We start from the raw sequence: 16,711 nt of genomic DNA on the forward strand, positions 1-16,711 counted from the left end.
CCACCGTCTTTCCAAAAACTGTTGCCTTATCCTGTTCCATATCCAGTTTCATGTGTGCTTTCTTCATCGACTGTCTGCTCAGAAGCAAAGGAATCTCACTTGATGCAACATCCGTGCTAATGAAATGATTCACTCCAGCAATATTGCAAGGGATCACCACTCTTTTCAGTGACTTCAGAGTGTTAGCATCCCCAAACCTGAAACTTGTGGAACTTTCAAAATCCTTAACCTTGTTACGATTTTCAGCATTCAAGGAGTCCAGCTAACATTTTAACCAGTCAATTCCACACACAGTATTTGTGCAGCCACTGTCCAATACAGCACAATTGAATGATTCTGCAACCAACACCCTCATTACTGGCGTAAAACTTCTTGTTAATAGGACAATGCCTTCTTTCTGGTCACCTATCCTTTTCCTCTTCTGACTCTTCCATGTCATGTGTCGCTTCAAACACACTATTATAACATGTTGGACAGTTGAAAGCATAATGGTATTGAGAGTCACATCGAAAACATCGATTTATCATACCCCGGGCATTTCTGGGGTTCACCTTCCTGTTGTAGGTTCTAACTGGGTTTCTGTTTACATAATTTCCGGGTCCCGATCTCCTTTTATAGTCTTGGAACTTTTTTGTAGCCGCATATTTTTGCCATCCTGTTCGTAGTGTATCTTCCATATTCTACTTTATTGCAGACTGGCCTATTTGAGTCTCCAGAGCCATCAAATCGAATGTTTCCCCAGAAACTTTTTTAAAGTTTCTATCATCTGATCGAATAAGGTATCCTTATCCGCAAACTGAACTTCTGTCAAAACCAAGAGCCTAACCATTTTGCTCACTCGAGCACAGTCAAGTAATTTAAAGGCCAACACCTACTGTGGAAATTCCGGGTTGTGTTTCTGCAGCCTTTCATATAGTCTGCCAAATTCCATTATGTAGTCTTCCATGGAGAATTTCTCTATTTTCCGGGACCTATCAAAATCTGACCATGCTTCATATGCACTTAACAAGTCATCCTTTTTATAAATGTTATCCATATAACGTAATAGAGTCTCCAGACCATCTTCTGAGTCTAACTCTTCCAATTCCAGCTCAGAAAATATTTTGCTTCGGATTTTACTGTCATAAGGTAGAGAAAGAGCCAATGCCATATCTTGTTTTCTCTTTCCCAAGGCAGTTACCTTAGTCCACATAACTACTGCTCTTCTTCATTGATCATATGATCCCCTTTCAGAAAATAAGGGAAGTAGTCATATCCGGCCATCTTTATCCAAGATTCAGCCACATATCTTTTTTTTCTTCTCACTCACTCTTCTCGCTCACTCCTTGGTTTCGTCCTCTGCTACCATTTGTTAGATGTTTAGCTGCTGTTGTATAAAGAGTCAAACAGCTTTATTTCACTTTTACAGACTCTGCACAAAACTCTATCTTCACATCACCTGACACAAAGGCCACCTTTACATATCAGTGTCAATTATTGGATACTTAACATAAATGAGACAACTAATTGGAATGTCTCTTAACCCATTACTTAACACAGTAGTCTCATTTTTGCATCTTTAAGTTGATAACATAATTGAGGTTACCTACAGCTCACATCAGTAGTTGTGCCATAATATCTGAGAAACCTTGGGCGCAATTCTCCCATCGGGAGACTAAGTCCCAACGCGGAGTGAAAACCGGAGTGTTTCACTCCACCATCGGAGGCTGCTACCAGCCCCCTATTCTCCCACCCCTGGGGGGCTAGAAGTGGCGCCGCGTCATTTACGCGCCTTGGCGCTGTGTAAAAGCGGTGCCGTGTAAATTACATGGCCGGCGTCGCGTAAATGACGTCACCCATGCATGCGTAGGTTGGCCGGCGCCAACCCGCGCGTGCGCGGTTGCCGTCCTTCCTGCGGCCGCCCCGCAAAAAGATGTCGGATGGATCTTGTGGGGCAGCGGAGGAAAGGAGGTCCTCCTTCAGAGACGCCGGCCCGCCGATCGGTGGGCACCGATCGTGGGCCAGACCCCTATTGAGGCCTCCCCCGGTGCAAGAACCCCCTTCCCCCTCCCACAGGCCGACCCCCAGAGTTCCCTCGCTGTTCCCGCCAGCACCGACCAGGTGTGTACAGGAACCTGTAGTGTTGGGCAGGCCACTCGGTCCATTCGGACCGGAGAATTGCCGCTCGCCCATTACAAATGGCGAGTAGCGATTCCCCCAGCGGCCAGCCGTGAATCTTGCAGCGGCGGTTTGGAGGGTTGGGGGAATCGCGTGCGGGTGCCGGAGCAGCGTGGCGGGACTCGCTTGGCACTCCGGCGATTCTCCCACCCGGCGTGGGGGGAGGAGAATTCCGCCCCTGTTTCCTGACTCAAAGCTGATTTACTGGAAATAGTACCTCAGGATCATTTCTGTCCAGCGGAGAGGGCAGAATTGAATTCATGACTTGATCGGCCGAATGCACTGTAAATTCTATGATTCTATGACTTCTGGTGGAGGCCATGGAGTGAGTGACCGCTTATTTGGTAGCTCCCGCTCATGGTGGACCTTTGGGACCTTTTCCCCAATTTATGGGGGATTTGATCGACAAAACAGGAGATTGGTGAGGTAGAGGGCTCACTTATGAGTGGCAAGAACTTTGTTTTGGATCGCCAGATGAGATGATGAACTTTGTTAAGGGCAAGGGATTGGCAGGTGATGGAGGACACCGAACTGGGGGGTGAATATTTGTGTCCTTGTTATGCTGCTAAATTTCTTTTCTCTTTGGGTTTTGTATGTATTGTTTTGGGCTGTTGCTCAGTTTCGTATGCGGGCAGATCTGTGGAGGTTCAGACAACCAAGACCGAAGAAATTTTCTTTTTTCTCCCATGCACACAAAGTGTACTCCCGGATTGATGTTTTCATTTTGGATAGGGCTTTGCTGGTGGGGGTGGTGGATTCCGGGTATTCGGCGATTGTTGTGTTGGTCCATGCCCACACTGGATGGATTTACAGGTGAGCAAAGAGGGGGGTCAGCAACCGCAATGGAGATTGGATGTAGGACAGTTAGCGGATGAGGAGATGCGCTGGCGGGTGAGAGAGGCCATTCAGAATTGTTTGGTGATAAACAATTTGGTGACACGGGAGGCTTCAGCAGCAACGGTATGGGAGGCGCTCAAGGCAGTAGTTAGGGGTGAGCTGATTTTGGTACAGACTCATAGGGAGAAGGTGGAGTGGGCAGAGATGGATAGGCTGATTAGGGAGATACTCCAGGTGGATAGGAGGTACTCAAAAGCCCTGGAGGCGCGGTTGTTGAAGGAGCAGCAGAAGCTGCAGATGGAGTTTGGGGTCTGAGATCTACAGGGAAGGCAGTGGGGCAGTTGAGGAAGGCGAGAGGGAGCGAACACGAGTATGGGGAGAAGGCCAGTAGGATGCTAGCATACCAGCTCAGGAAAAGGGTCACTGTCCACTGTGTGGAGTTTGCACGATCTTCCCGAGTCCTTTGGGTACTTCAGTTTCCTCCCACAGTCCAAAGATGTGCACTTTAGGTGAATTGGCCATGCTAAATTGCCCTTAGTGTCCAAAAAGGTTAAGTGGGGTTATTGAGATAGGGTGAATATGTTGGCGTAAGGAGGATGCTCTTCCCAAGGGCCGGTGCAGACACGATGGGCCGAATGGCCTCCTTCTGCACTGCAAATTCTATGATAAAACTATAAATGCCTTGATAAAACGTTTGTTAAAAAAATAATTCTATGATTCTACATTTCATCAGAAAAGCTCATTTGTCACTGCACCAAACCAACAGCAAATAGCATTCTGTACATTACTACTTGATGGCCGGGATTCTCCCCTACCCGGCGGGGTGGGGGGGGTTCCTGGCGTGATGGAGTGGCATGAACCACTCCGGTTTCGGGCCCCTCCAAAGGTGCGGAAGTCTCCGCAACTTTAGGGGCTAAGCCCTCACATTGAGGGGCTAGGCCCATGCTGGAGTGGTTCCCGTCCTGCCTGCTAGCGTGGAAGGCCTTTGGCACCACACCAGCTGGGGCTGAAGGGACTTCACCGGCCGGCGTAAGTCCGCGCATGCGCCGGAGCGTCTGCTGACGTTATCCCCGTGCATGCGCAGGGGAGGGGGTCACTTCCGCCTCTGCCATGGTGAAGACCATAGTGAAGGCGGAAGGAAAAGAGTGCCCCCACGGCACAGGCCCACCCGCCGATCGGTGGGCCCCGATCGCGGGCCAGGCCACCGTGGGTGCACCCTCCGGGGTCGGATCGCCCCACGCCCCCCCTAGGACTCCACAGCCCGCCTGCTCCCACCGGTAAGGTAGGTGGTTTGATCCACGCCGGCGAGAGCGGGTTGACAGCGGCGGGACTTCGGCCCATCGAGGGCCAGAGAATCGCTGGGGGGGGGCCTGCCGACCAGCGCGGCGCGATTCCCACCCCAGCCGAATCTCTGGTGGCGGAGAATTCGGGACACGGCGGGGGTGGGATTGACGCCGGCCCCCGGTGATTCTCCGACCTGGTGGGGGGGTCGGAGAATCCTGCCCAATACCTGCAAATGTGTCCTAACTTCAGTTAGGATAGAGCATGGGAATGTAAGCTTGTCTCCTGACATTTCAGTTTTCACAGTGATATTTCTGTGTCTGAAGCTTGATTATCATCCTCTCCTGATTTATCTGTACATAAGTTATTTACAGGGTTTTGTGTTGATCAGAGGTGGTCGGGAAATAACCTTCTGTGGTTTTTATCTTTAACTGATGGCAAAGGCAACTGAAAACCACTCTTAACTTGACTCCGGAAACTTAAAAAATATCCCCTCAAACAAACGTGCGGATGATGTCTCCAGTGAGACATCTTGCACCCTTGAGAAAAAATTAAATGGTCAGATGCTTTCTAATTTGATTTGTGTATGTTGTGCCAATGTAGTATTTTACAGCGTTAAAGTAGCAAATATCTTTTGGTGGAATTAAGCTATTTAAATTACTGTTCTATGGGCGGCACCCGGGTTCAATTCCGGCCTCGGGTGACTGTCCCATGTCTGCGTCGGTTTCCTCCGGTTTCCTCTCACAGTCCAACAATGTGCAGGTTAGGTGGAGTGGCCATGCTAAATTGCCCCGGAGTGTCCAAAAGGTTAGGCATGATTGCTGGGGACAGGGAGGAGGCTTGGGCTTAAGTAGGGTGCTTTTTTCAAGGGTCGTGCAGACTCGATGAGCCAAATGGCCTCCTTCTGCACTGTAAATTCAATGATTCTATCTTCACAGTTTACAGTCAAACGGGGCTGAGGAAGTCACTTAAACTGCCACCCAAAACTAGACCTCATGATGTATCCTACTGTGACTAAAGAAATACTGTTTATAACCCAATTGATATAATTCTTGTCAGTGCATATGGACAAAACTGAAAAAATTGTCAGATCTGTGACTCAAATATCATAATTATTTATTGCTATTTCAGGTATAAAATTGCTTAGAGATGAGGAACAATTACTTGCTGGTTGGAATATTACCATTGGGTTCTGCATCAGTAGGAAAAACGAGAAGTCTAAATTTAATTCTCCTTTTGGAGTTTAACTTCCATCAACCAGGTTTCGTGAGCATCGACAAACCAGAAAATTAACTATTCCGAGCACTTGAGTGTCTTTACACCTTCTACCTGGATCCAAGTATCTGGCTGAGGAGTGCCTGCAATCCCCCTCCCACAACTATCATGTTCCGAAGGTTACGATCCCATCACCTTGCCACTAACATCCAGAACATCAATCCCACCCCGGTCTTTGAATCTGCTCACCTACCAAACAACCCTTTGACCCCTGATTCCTGCTCCTCTCATTTGGGCTCCGAATTATTCTCCTGAGGCTTCCGCGCTCCAACTCCACCCTGAGGCCTGGGATTTTTTTCATTCCAGGTCACCGCTTGCACCCCCAAAATGTTCCACCCCAGTGTGGGCTTAGCTGTTCCTGTGGATTCACTGTTAAATCCATAGAGTGTGAAATCCCAAATTGAAAAAATCCTCCATGCTTTTCTGACCAACCAGCTGGTTAGGCAAATAAAGTTTCACCCCTAAACATTAGTCTCTCTTCATGTTTGGCTTAAACATTTTTTTTATCACCCATTTTTCTTTATGTCAGCATCGATTTTCGATGTCAGCAAAATTAACAGCAATCTGCTCTGACAGATGTGCTGGATTCATAAAATTGCCTCTTTAATTGATGATGGTGACACAGTCAATATTAATTTGATCTTATGAGGGATAACAAGGGTTAATGTGGAAGAGTGCAGTGAGAATCTTCATCAATGCTAATCACCACCCAATTATTGTACATTTAAATATAATTCTGAGATCTGTTACAGATAAATCCAGAAGATAAATGTGAGAAAAAAACTCAAATAATAATCTATGACTAATCTTGTTAGTGGACATGTTCATGAGGTCCTCCTGAACTGGCATTCTGATACATTCACATTAATAGAGTTGATTTAAAATGCAAATTGTTATCGAATAACTTCAGGTATTTATAAAGAAATCTTTTAATGTAATCAATTAACAGTAAATTGATGGATGAGGTTTGAGCTGCTGGGAGCTTTGTACCAGTCCATACAGTACTTGTGAATAGTCTTCAAGTTAAATATTTGCTTGGGCAGTGAAAATGTTACTTATACTATTTGTCTGCAGGTATTAGTTAAGTCACGTTTAATGAGGTATCAATCAGCTAGTTTCCCTCCTTGAAACAATCTGGTAAAAAAAAGTAAATTGAATTTATATGGTGGGTGGAATTTTCTCATTATTTGGCAGAGTGGCACAGCGGGTGACAGACAAGGTGAAAACTGCCATCCTCAAGGGTGGTTTCCGCCACCGTACTTCTAGTCACTTAGGCAAATAAAATTCAACGGGCAAGGTTCCACGCTGTCTCGCTAGCATGGCAGATTCTGATTGACACTATCCGGGGAGGTGCCAGGGCACTGCCCTGACATGACATTCGCAGCCACCCAGTACTCATCTGTGTGCCTCCTGTGGGTTCTGCTCACCTGGTGCACATCATGGGGGACCTATTGTTATTCACGTTAGTGCGCTCTCATGCTGATGTGAATGGACAATCTAAAAGTGTGGGGGGGGGGGGGGTCTATCATGCGTGACGACCTGATAATTACATTTAAATCTATTCAAATGGGTATCCCGACTTTCAAAATTGGGGTTCTTGTTATGTCATTGACAGGGCGCGGGGACAATCGATCCGGGAAATCCCGCTGAGATAAAGCTGTTTTGGGACCCATGCAGAATTCTCTGCCCCTGGTGGTTCCAGCTACTCACAATCTGGTAAAATGGGAGCAGAAAATGCAACCTTCCAAGTCCCTTCCGCAAACTCAGGAAATCCTAAAGCACGCGACAATAAATGAATTACGTCCGAGTTTCAGAAAAACACCAGTTAAAGCATCATTCCAGAGGCTTGAGCACATAATCCAGGCTGATGTTTCTGGGAATTTTAAGGGAATCTTTCAGGTGGTTTGTTAAACCGAGGCCCTTTCAGGTGAATGTAAAAGACCCATGGCACTATTTGTGGAAGAACAAGGCAGTTCTAACGGTGTCCTCGCCAATATGCATCCCTTGATAGCAGCATTAAAACAGACTACGTGGTGATTATTCCATTGTTTTGTCATTGTTGTTTGTGGGACAGTATACGCATAGAACATAGAACATAGAAAATAGAACAGTACAGCACAGAACAGGCCCTTCGGCCCTCAATGTTGTGCCGAGCCATGATCACCCTACTCAAACCCACGTATCCACCCTATACCCATAACCCAACACCCCCCCCCCCACTTAACCTTACTTTTTTTATTAGGACACTACGGGCAATTTAGCATGGCCAATCCACCTAACCCGCACATCTTTGGACTGTGGGAGGAAACCGGAGCACCCGGAGGAAACCCACGCACACAGGGGGAGGACGTGCAGACTCCACACAGACAGTGACCCAGCCGGGAATCGAACCTGGGACCCTGGAGCTGTGAAGCATTTATGCTAACCACCATGCTACCCTGCTGCAACATCTGGAGCAACAATGGCATAGAACCTGTACAGAAATCTATGGCGTTCATTCCACTGCTTACAAAAAGAGAAATGAGGTTCACTATTTTAGATTGTAATGGTTTATGAAAGTTTTCACAAAATATGTTTACATTGTTACTGTAGATTATTTTCCTCATTGGGCTGTTATCTAAATCAGCAGCAACTTGTAAGATGGCACACCTATTGACAATTATAAGCATTAATGCTTATTGTATTGTGCTGCTCACAACTTTGTTGCCTTGCCATGAAATTAAAACAAAGTGCAACCTATCATATCAATAAAATGGCAGTTTTCACTTGTGTTTTTTATTTGCTATCAAAATGGTTGATGGTCGAGATGTGAACGAGAGACATGCTGACAGCCACAAATTACAAAGCAACTTCACTGCTTTTCATTAAAGCAAAACATGTGGCCAGAGAGGAATACGCTGCAGCAAATCTGGTTACATAGATCACTCCAATATATATATCGTATTGGTTTTAAAATAGCACACAGTGACAACAACTTGCAGCAAGGTACACAAATGATGGGTTAGTCATTTAATTCACCGAGATGAGAGGAGAACCAAGCAGTGAGGATTGCACAGTAGCAATGTAATTACATTATGGGAGGAAATCAGATTTTGGGAGTGTAATTTTTCCCACCAAATATTCCAAATGCAGACAGTAAGACCAAGTATCTAATCCACTTCTTCCTATATTTCTGAAATTCTTGTAAATTCTTGTATTAGTCACCCCGATATTCCTTCAATGTATGTTGTTGGCCATTGTTTTCAGATCTGAGCAACATTGAATTAACTCCTGAGGGTCCCTATGAGGTGTTTCTTGAAGATGCTCTGAACATTTCATGCCACATCAACAGTTCAGTGACTCCACGTTACAGATGGACAAAGGTAGCGTTCTCATTAGTATTAAAAAAGAGAATAGTATATTATGGAGAATTTATTCGTTATTATTGCTTGTTTGTTGGGCTGAGCAGAATAATATGGAGCAACCGCCTGATCACCAGAACTGTTGCTTCAGTGCATAAAATTTTGTCACAGGAGATTTAAGATGATTAATTAAAAAAAAGGGCGACATGAGGAAAAATGTTCTTCTTATTCATTCATGTGCTTCATTGGTTCAGGCGGAATTTATTGCCCATCCCAAATTTTCTTTGAGAAGGTGGTGGTGAGCTGTCTTCTTTAACTGCTGCAGTCTGTGGTGGTACACAGAGTCATAGAAATGTTACAGCACAAAAGCATATTGGAAAAAACATATAAAGTGGCAAAGATTGCTGGGAGATTAGAGGACTGGGAAATCTTTAGGGGGCAACAGAAAGCTACTAAAAAAGCTATAAAGAAGAGTAAGATAGAGTATGAGAGTAAACTTGCTCAGAATATAAAAACAGGCAGTAAAAGTTTTTACAAATATATAAGACAAAAAAGAGTGGCTAAGGTAAATATTGATCCTTTAGAGGATGAGAAGGGAGTTTTAATAATGGGAGATGAGGAAATGGCTGAGGAACTGAACAGGTTTTTTGGGTCGGTCTTCACAGTGGAAGACACAAATAACATGCCAGCGACTGATAGAAATGAGGCTATGACAGGTGAGGACCTTGAGACGATTGTTATCACTAAGGAGGGAGTGATGGGCAAGCTAATGGGGCTAAAGGTAGACAAGTCTCCTGGCCCTGATGGAATGCATTCCAGAGTGCTAAAAGAGATGGCTAGGGAAATTGCAGATGCACTAGTGATAATTTACCGAAATTCACTAGACTCTGGGGTGGTCCCGGTGGATTGGAAATTAGCAAACGTGACGCCACTGTTTAAAAAAGGAGGTAGGCAGAAAGCAGGAAATTATAGGCCAGTGAGCTTAACTTCGGTAGTAGGGAAGATGCTGGAATCTATCATCAATGAAGAAATTGCGAGGCATCTGGATACAAATTGTCCCATTGGGCAGACGCAGCATGGGTTCGTAAAAGGCAGGTCATGCCTAACTAATTTAGTGGAATTTTTTGAGAACACTACCAGTGCAGTAGATAACGGGGAGCCGATGGATGTGGTATATCTGGATTTCCAGAAAGCCTTTGACAAGGTGCCACACAAAAGGTTGCTGCATAAGATAAAGATGCATGGCATTAAGGGTAAAGTAGTAGCATGGATAGAGGATTGGTTAATTAATAGAAAGCAAAGAGTTGGGATAATTGTGTGTTTCTCTGGTTGGCAATCAGTTGCTAGTGGTGTCCCTCAGGGATCCGTGTTAGGCCCACAATTGTTCACAATTTACATAGATGATTTGGAGTTGGGGACCAAGGGCAATGTGTCCAAGTTTGCAGATGACACTAAGATGAGTGGTAAAGCGAAAAGTGCAGAGGATACTGGAAGTCTGCAGAGGGATTTGGATAGGTTAAGTGAATGGGCTAGGGTCTGGCAGATGGAATACAATGTTGACAAATGTGAGGTTATCCATTTTGGTAGGAATAACAGCAAACGGGATTATTATTTAAACAATAAAATATTAAAGCATGCCGCTGTTCAGAGAGACTTGGGTGTGCTAGTGCATGAGTCACAGAAGGTTGGTTTACAAGTGCAACAGGTGATTAAGAAGGCAAATGGAATTTTGTCCTTCATTGCTAGAGGGATGGAGTTTAAGACTAGGGAGGTTATGTTGCAATTGTATAAGGTGTTAGTGCGGCCACACCTGGAGTATTGTGTTCAGTTTTGGTCTCCTTACTTGAGAGAGGACGTACTGGCGCTGGAGGGTGTGCAGAGGAGATTCACTCGGTTAATCCCAGAGCTGAAGGGGTTGGATTATGAGGAGAGGTTGAGTAGACTGGGACTGTACTCGTTGGAATTTAGAAGGATGAGGGGGGATCTTATAGAAACATTTAAAATTATGAAGGGAATAGATAGGATAGATGCGGGCAGGTTGTTTCCACTGGCGGGTGACAGCAGAACTAGGGGACATAGCCTCAAAATAAGGGGAAGTAGATTTAGGACTGAGTTTAGGAGGAACTTCTTCACCCAATGGGTTGTGAATCTATGGAATTCCTTGCCCAGTGAAGCAGTTGAGGCTCCTTCATTACATGTTATTAAGGTAAAGATAGATCGTTTTTTTGAAGAATAAAGGGATTAAGGGTTATGGTGTTCGGGCCGGAAAGTGGAGCTGAGTCCACAAAAGATCAGCCATGATCTCATTGAATGGCGGAGCAGGCTCGAGGGGCCAGATGGCCTACTCCTGCTCCTAGTTCTTATGTTCTTATGTTAAAAGGATGCCATTCGGCCCATCTTGCTCATGCCAGCCTGAGGACACTTATTCTAATCGCACCATCCTGCAGCTGGTCCATGGCACTGTACCTTTCAGCAATTAAGGTTCAGATCCAAATATCTTTTAAAATAGTTTAGAGTTACTGCCTCCACCATCAACTCGGGCAGTGAATTCCAGTCTCCCAATATCCTCTGCGTAAAAATGTTTTTCCTCATATCCCCTCTATACCTTTTGCCACTTACCTTGAATTTATGTCCCCTGGTTCTAGAATTCTCCACCAAGGGAAACGATTTTATCCCGTCCACTCTTTCTCTTCCCCTCATAATTTTGTACACCTCAATTGAGTCACCCGTCAGCCTTCCTTGTTCCAAGGACAATAACGCCAACCTTTTCAATCTCTCCCCAAAGCTACACTTTTCTACATTCAAACCTCCCGTGCACTCTCTCCAGAGCAATAATGTCCTTTCTGTAATGTTGCGACCAGAACTGCCCACAATATTCTAGTTGTGGCCTCAAGAGTATTTTATACAATTCCAACATTATATCCTTACTTTTATATTCTATACCTCTGCCAATGAAGGAGAGCATTCCAAATGCTTTCTTTACAAACTTGTCTACTTGAACTGTTGCCTTTAGGAATCTGATCTCGAGATGGGTCTTGAAGATTTGAAGTAATGGGGCTATGACTATTTCCTTTGTTCCATTGTGAGATTGTCGTTTAGAAGAAAGACTGTTGATACCCCGTCTTGGAAACAAATCGCCGGCGGCCACTTCAGCAGAAAATTGGAGGGCAGTCTGAAGTGATACGTTTAAAGTCTTGACAGATTGTTGCCACTTATTGAAGCTTAGAGTAGATCCATATTACAAAATTGTGCCTTTAACCCCCCCCCCACCCCCACCCCTTGCCGCCGCCCCCCCCCCCCCCCCCCCCCCCCCCCCCCCGTTTCAATTGGGAGAATATATTTGACAATCTAGATATTTCACCTGAGAAAATTGTGAGGAAATCATACAAGATTATTGTTACATTTAAAAAAGCAACAGAATAGTTTATTCCCTAACATTACCTGGATGGTATTGATGGAAGAAAATACAGAATTCAAGTGGTGAGCAAGACAGGAAATGAGAAACAAGTCTGAGGATCCAACATCCAACATTTCGAGATGGGATGGACTTTCTGGTTAGCTTGACCTGAAATGTTAACTCTCTTTCTCTTTCCACCTGCTGAGTATTTCTAGCATTTGCTGTTTTTACTTCAGATTTCCAGCATCTAAATTATTGTGCTTCTCACCCTCATCTGGTTTCATTGAGCTAATTTCAATTGAGCTCATTAACACGGTTCAGAAGAACTAAATTTGTAGTCAAAGAGGTATTTTTACTATTTTAGCCGTGATTTGTGATCCCTGTGACAAAGCAAGCTCTTCTGGTTGAGATGAATTATAAAAAAAAGCAAAAGCAGCCAAGGTTGGGAGAAATCCATGTTCTAACCCAATATTGTGCCCACTTTACTGGTGGCTGAAATAAATTCAAACTTCTTGACTCTTTCAAACTTACATATAAATTCATGATTTGTTTTGAAGGTTAATGGGACAGGATCAAATTCCAATCTGCTGACCTTGGAAAATATAACTGAAGAGACTGCTGGAATGTACTTCTGTGATGCTAATATTCCGGGGACTAATCTACATCGCAGTTCTTACATTAATATCACCATTAAAGGTAAGATCTGGGCAAGATCTCAGGTGCTAAAATCAGTTAGGAAGAGAAGCATTACACAAAATCACACAACATTATTATGATGTTTAAAAAGGCAACAGTACAGTTTATTCATAGAACATAGAACAGTACAGCACAGTACCGGACTATTTATCCTATTCTCAGCTCAACCTAACCTACACCCCTTCACTTTACTGCAGTCCATGTGCCTGTCCAAGAGTCGCTTAAATGTCCCAAATGACTCTGACTCCACCGCTGGCAGTGCATTCCACGCACCCACCACCCTATGTAAAGAACCTACCCCTGACATCTCCCCTATATCTTCCTCCAATCACCTTAAAAGAGAGAGCTGAAAAAAGCCAGGAGGGGACATGAGAAGCCAGGAGGGGACATGAGAAGTCTTTGGCAGGTAGGATCAAGGATAACCCTAAAGCTTTCTATAGATATGTCAGGAATAAAAGAATGACTAGGGTAAGAGTAGGGCCAGTCAAGGACAGTAGTGGGAAGTTGTGCGTGGAGTCCGAGGAGATAGGAGAGGTGCTAAAAGAATATTTTTCATCAGTATTCACGCAGAAAAAAGACAATGTTGTTGAGGAGAATACTGAGATACAGGCTACTAGACTAGAAGGGCTTGCGCTTCATAAAGACGAGGGGTTAGCAATTCTGGAAAGAGTGAAAATAGATAAGTACCATGGGCCGGATGGGATTTATCCTAAGATTCTCTGGGAAGCTGGGGAGGAGATTGCTGAGCCTTTGGCTTTGATCTTTAAGTCATCTTTGTCTACAGGAATAGTGCCAGAAGACTGGAGGATAGCAAATGTTCTCCCGTTGTTCAAGAAGCGGAGTAGAGACAATCCCGGAGGCATGGGATTCAGGGTGATTTAGCAGTTTGGATCAGAAATTGGCTAGCTGAAAGAAGACAAAGGGTGGTGATTGATGGGAAATGTTCAGACTGGAGTCCAGTTACTAGTGTACCACAAGGATCTGTTTTAGGGCCACTGCTGTTTGTCATTTTTATAAATGACCTGGAGGAGGGCGTAGAAGGATGGGTGAATAAATTTGCAGATGACACTAAAGTCGGTGGAGTTGTGGACTGTGCGGAAGGATGTTACAAGTTACAGAGGGACATAGATAAGCTGCAGAGCTGGGCTGAGAGATGGCAAATGGAGTTTAATGCAGAAAAGTGTGAGGTGATTCATTTTGGAAGGAATAATAGGAAGACAGAGTACTGGGCTAATGGTAAGATTCTTGGTAGTGTGGATGAGCAGAGAGATCTCAGTGTCCATGTACATAGATCCCTGAAAGTTGCCACCCAGGTTGAGAGGGTTGTTAAGAAGGCATACGGTGGGTTAGCTTTTATTGGTAGAGGGATTGAGTTCCGGAGCCATGAGGTCATGTTGCAGCTGTACAAAACTCTGGTGCGGCCGCATTTGGAGTATTGCGTGCAATTCTGGTCACCGCATTATGGGAAGGATGTGGAAGCATTGGAAAGGGTGCAGAGGAGATTTACCAGAATGTTGCCTGGTATGGAGGGAAGATCTTATGAGGTAAGTCTGGAGGACTTGAGGCTGTTTTCGTTAGAGAGAAGAAGGTTAAGAGGTGACTTAATTGAGGCATACAAGATGATCAGAGGATTAGATAGGGTGGTCAGTGAGAGCCGTTTTCCTCGGATGGTGATGTCTAGCACGAGGGGACATAGCTTTAAATTGAGGGGAGATAGATACAGGACAGATGTCAGAGATAGGTTCTTTACTCAGAGAGTAGTAAGGGCGTGGAATGCCCTGCCTGCAACAGTCGTGGACTCGCCAACACTAAGGGCATTCAAATGGTCATTGGATAGACATATGGATGATAAGGGAATAGTGTAGATGAGCTTTAGAGTGGTTTCACAGGTCGGCGCAACATCGAGGGCCGAAGGCCCTGTACTGTGCTGTAATGTTCTATGTTCTAAAATTATGTCCACTCGTGACAGCCATTTCCACCCTGGGGAAAAGTCTCTGGCTATCTACTCTATCCATGCCTCTCATCACCTTGTACACCTCTATCAAATCACCTCTCTGCCGCCTTCGCTCCAGTGAGAAAGGCCCGAGCTCCCTCAATCTTTCTTCATCATACATGCCCTCTGGTCCAGGCAGCATCCTAGTAAATCTCCTCTGTACCCTCTCCAAAGCAACCACATCCTTCCGATAATGAGGCGATCAGAACTGGACACAATATTCCAAGTGTGGTGTAACCAGGGTTTTATAAAGCTGCAGCAAAACCTTGTGGCTCTTAAACTCAATCCCCCTCTTAATGAAAGCCAACACACCATACACCTTCTTCACAACCCTATCAACCTGTGTGGCAACTTTGAGGGATCTATGCACGTGGACTCCAAGATCCCTCTGTTCCTCCACACTGCCAAGAATCCTGGGCGAGATTCTCTTAGCCCATGCCGGGCCAGAGAATTGCCGGGCCGGGTGTGAATCACGCCATGCCGCCCTGATGTCATTCCTCTGATTCTTTGGAGAGCGGAGAATCGACACCATTGGTGCCGGTGCGGTCGTCCCGGCGATTCCTCACCCGGGATGGGCCAAGTGGCCCCAAAAAAACACCTGAGTCCCGCTACCACCCTCTAAGTGTGGACTTACCCGGCGGGACCTCGGCGTGCATCGATCCGGGGGCGGCATGTTGGGGGGAGGGGGTCCGACCCCGTGGGGGGTCAGCCTCTCGGGTTAGGGGCCTGTTTTGCTCTGTGCCGGCACCTATAGCCCTATCTCATGTTGCGCTGGGGCCGGTGCGCAGAAGGAAGCCACCGCGCATGCCGCAATCAGGCCAGTCACACTACGCATGCACGCATTGGAGCCAGTCACAGGGCGCATGAGCAGACCCGCAGCGCCCTTTTGACACTGGTATTGGCAGCTGGAATGGCGTGGGTTGCTGGCCTACTGAGGGGCTCAGAATCGCTGCTCCTGGGGGCCTGTTGACGCCATTGTGAAATTCGACGACGTTTATGACGGCGTCAACACAGCCTCACAATCAGAGACTGCCGCCCCCTGCCTTTAACCATGTATTTAGCATTCATATTCGACCTTCCAAAATGAATCACTTCACAGTCCAAAGATGTGCGGGTTAGGTGGATTGGCCATGCTAAATTGCCCATAGTGTAAGGTTAATGGGGGGATTGTTGGGTTACGGGTATAGGGTGGATACGTGGGTTTGAGTAGGGTGATCATTGCTCGGCACAACATCGAGGGCCGAAGGGCCTGTTCTGTGCTGTACTGTTCTATGTTCTATTTATCTAGGTTGAACTTCATCTGCCACTTCTCAGCCTAGCTCAGCATCCTGTCAATATTCTGTTGTAACCTGCAACAGCCCTCAACACTATCTACAACTCCCCCAACCTTCGTGTCATCGGCAAACTTACTAACCCACCCTTCCACTTCCTCATCAAAGTCATTGATAAAAACCACAAACGACCCCAGAACAGATCCTTGCGGGACGCCACTGATCACCAACCTCCACACTAAATACTTTCCATCCGCTACCACTCGCTGTCTTCTTTCGGTCAACCAATTCTGTATCCAGACAGCCAAATTTCCCTGTATCTCATGCCCCCTAACTTTCTGAATGAGCCTACAATGGGGAACCTTATCAAATGCCTTACTGAAATCCATATACACCCCATCCACTGCCCGACCTTCATCAATGTGTCTCGTTACATCCTCAAAGAATTCAATGAGGTTTGTGA

At 45.6% G+C, this 16,711-nt stretch overlaps 1 protein-coding gene across 1 annotated transcript in view; it reads left to right on the forward strand.

The window, feature by feature from the left end:
* LOC119977744 (T-cell surface protein tactile-like) overlaps positions 1-16,711 on the forward strand; it is a 186,680-nt gene that overhangs the window by 127,295 nt on the left and 42,674 nt on the right. Inside the window, exons 8-9 of the mRNA XM_038818948.1 lie at positions 8,797-8,912; positions 12,846-12,984. Of these exons, the coding sequence (XP_038674876.1) occupies positions 8,797-8,912; positions 12,846-12,984 (255 nt within the window). The remainder of the gene's footprint in view (positions 1-8,796; positions 8,913-12,845; positions 12,985-16,711) is intronic.

Source organism: Scyliorhinus canicula, chromosome 14 (genome assembly GCF_902713615.1).
Source record: "Scyliorhinus canicula chromosome 14, sScyCan1.1, whole genome shotgun sequence".
Taxonomy (NCBI): domain Eukaryota; kingdom Metazoa; phylum Chordata; class Chondrichthyes; order Carcharhiniformes; family Scyliorhinidae; genus Scyliorhinus; species Scyliorhinus canicula.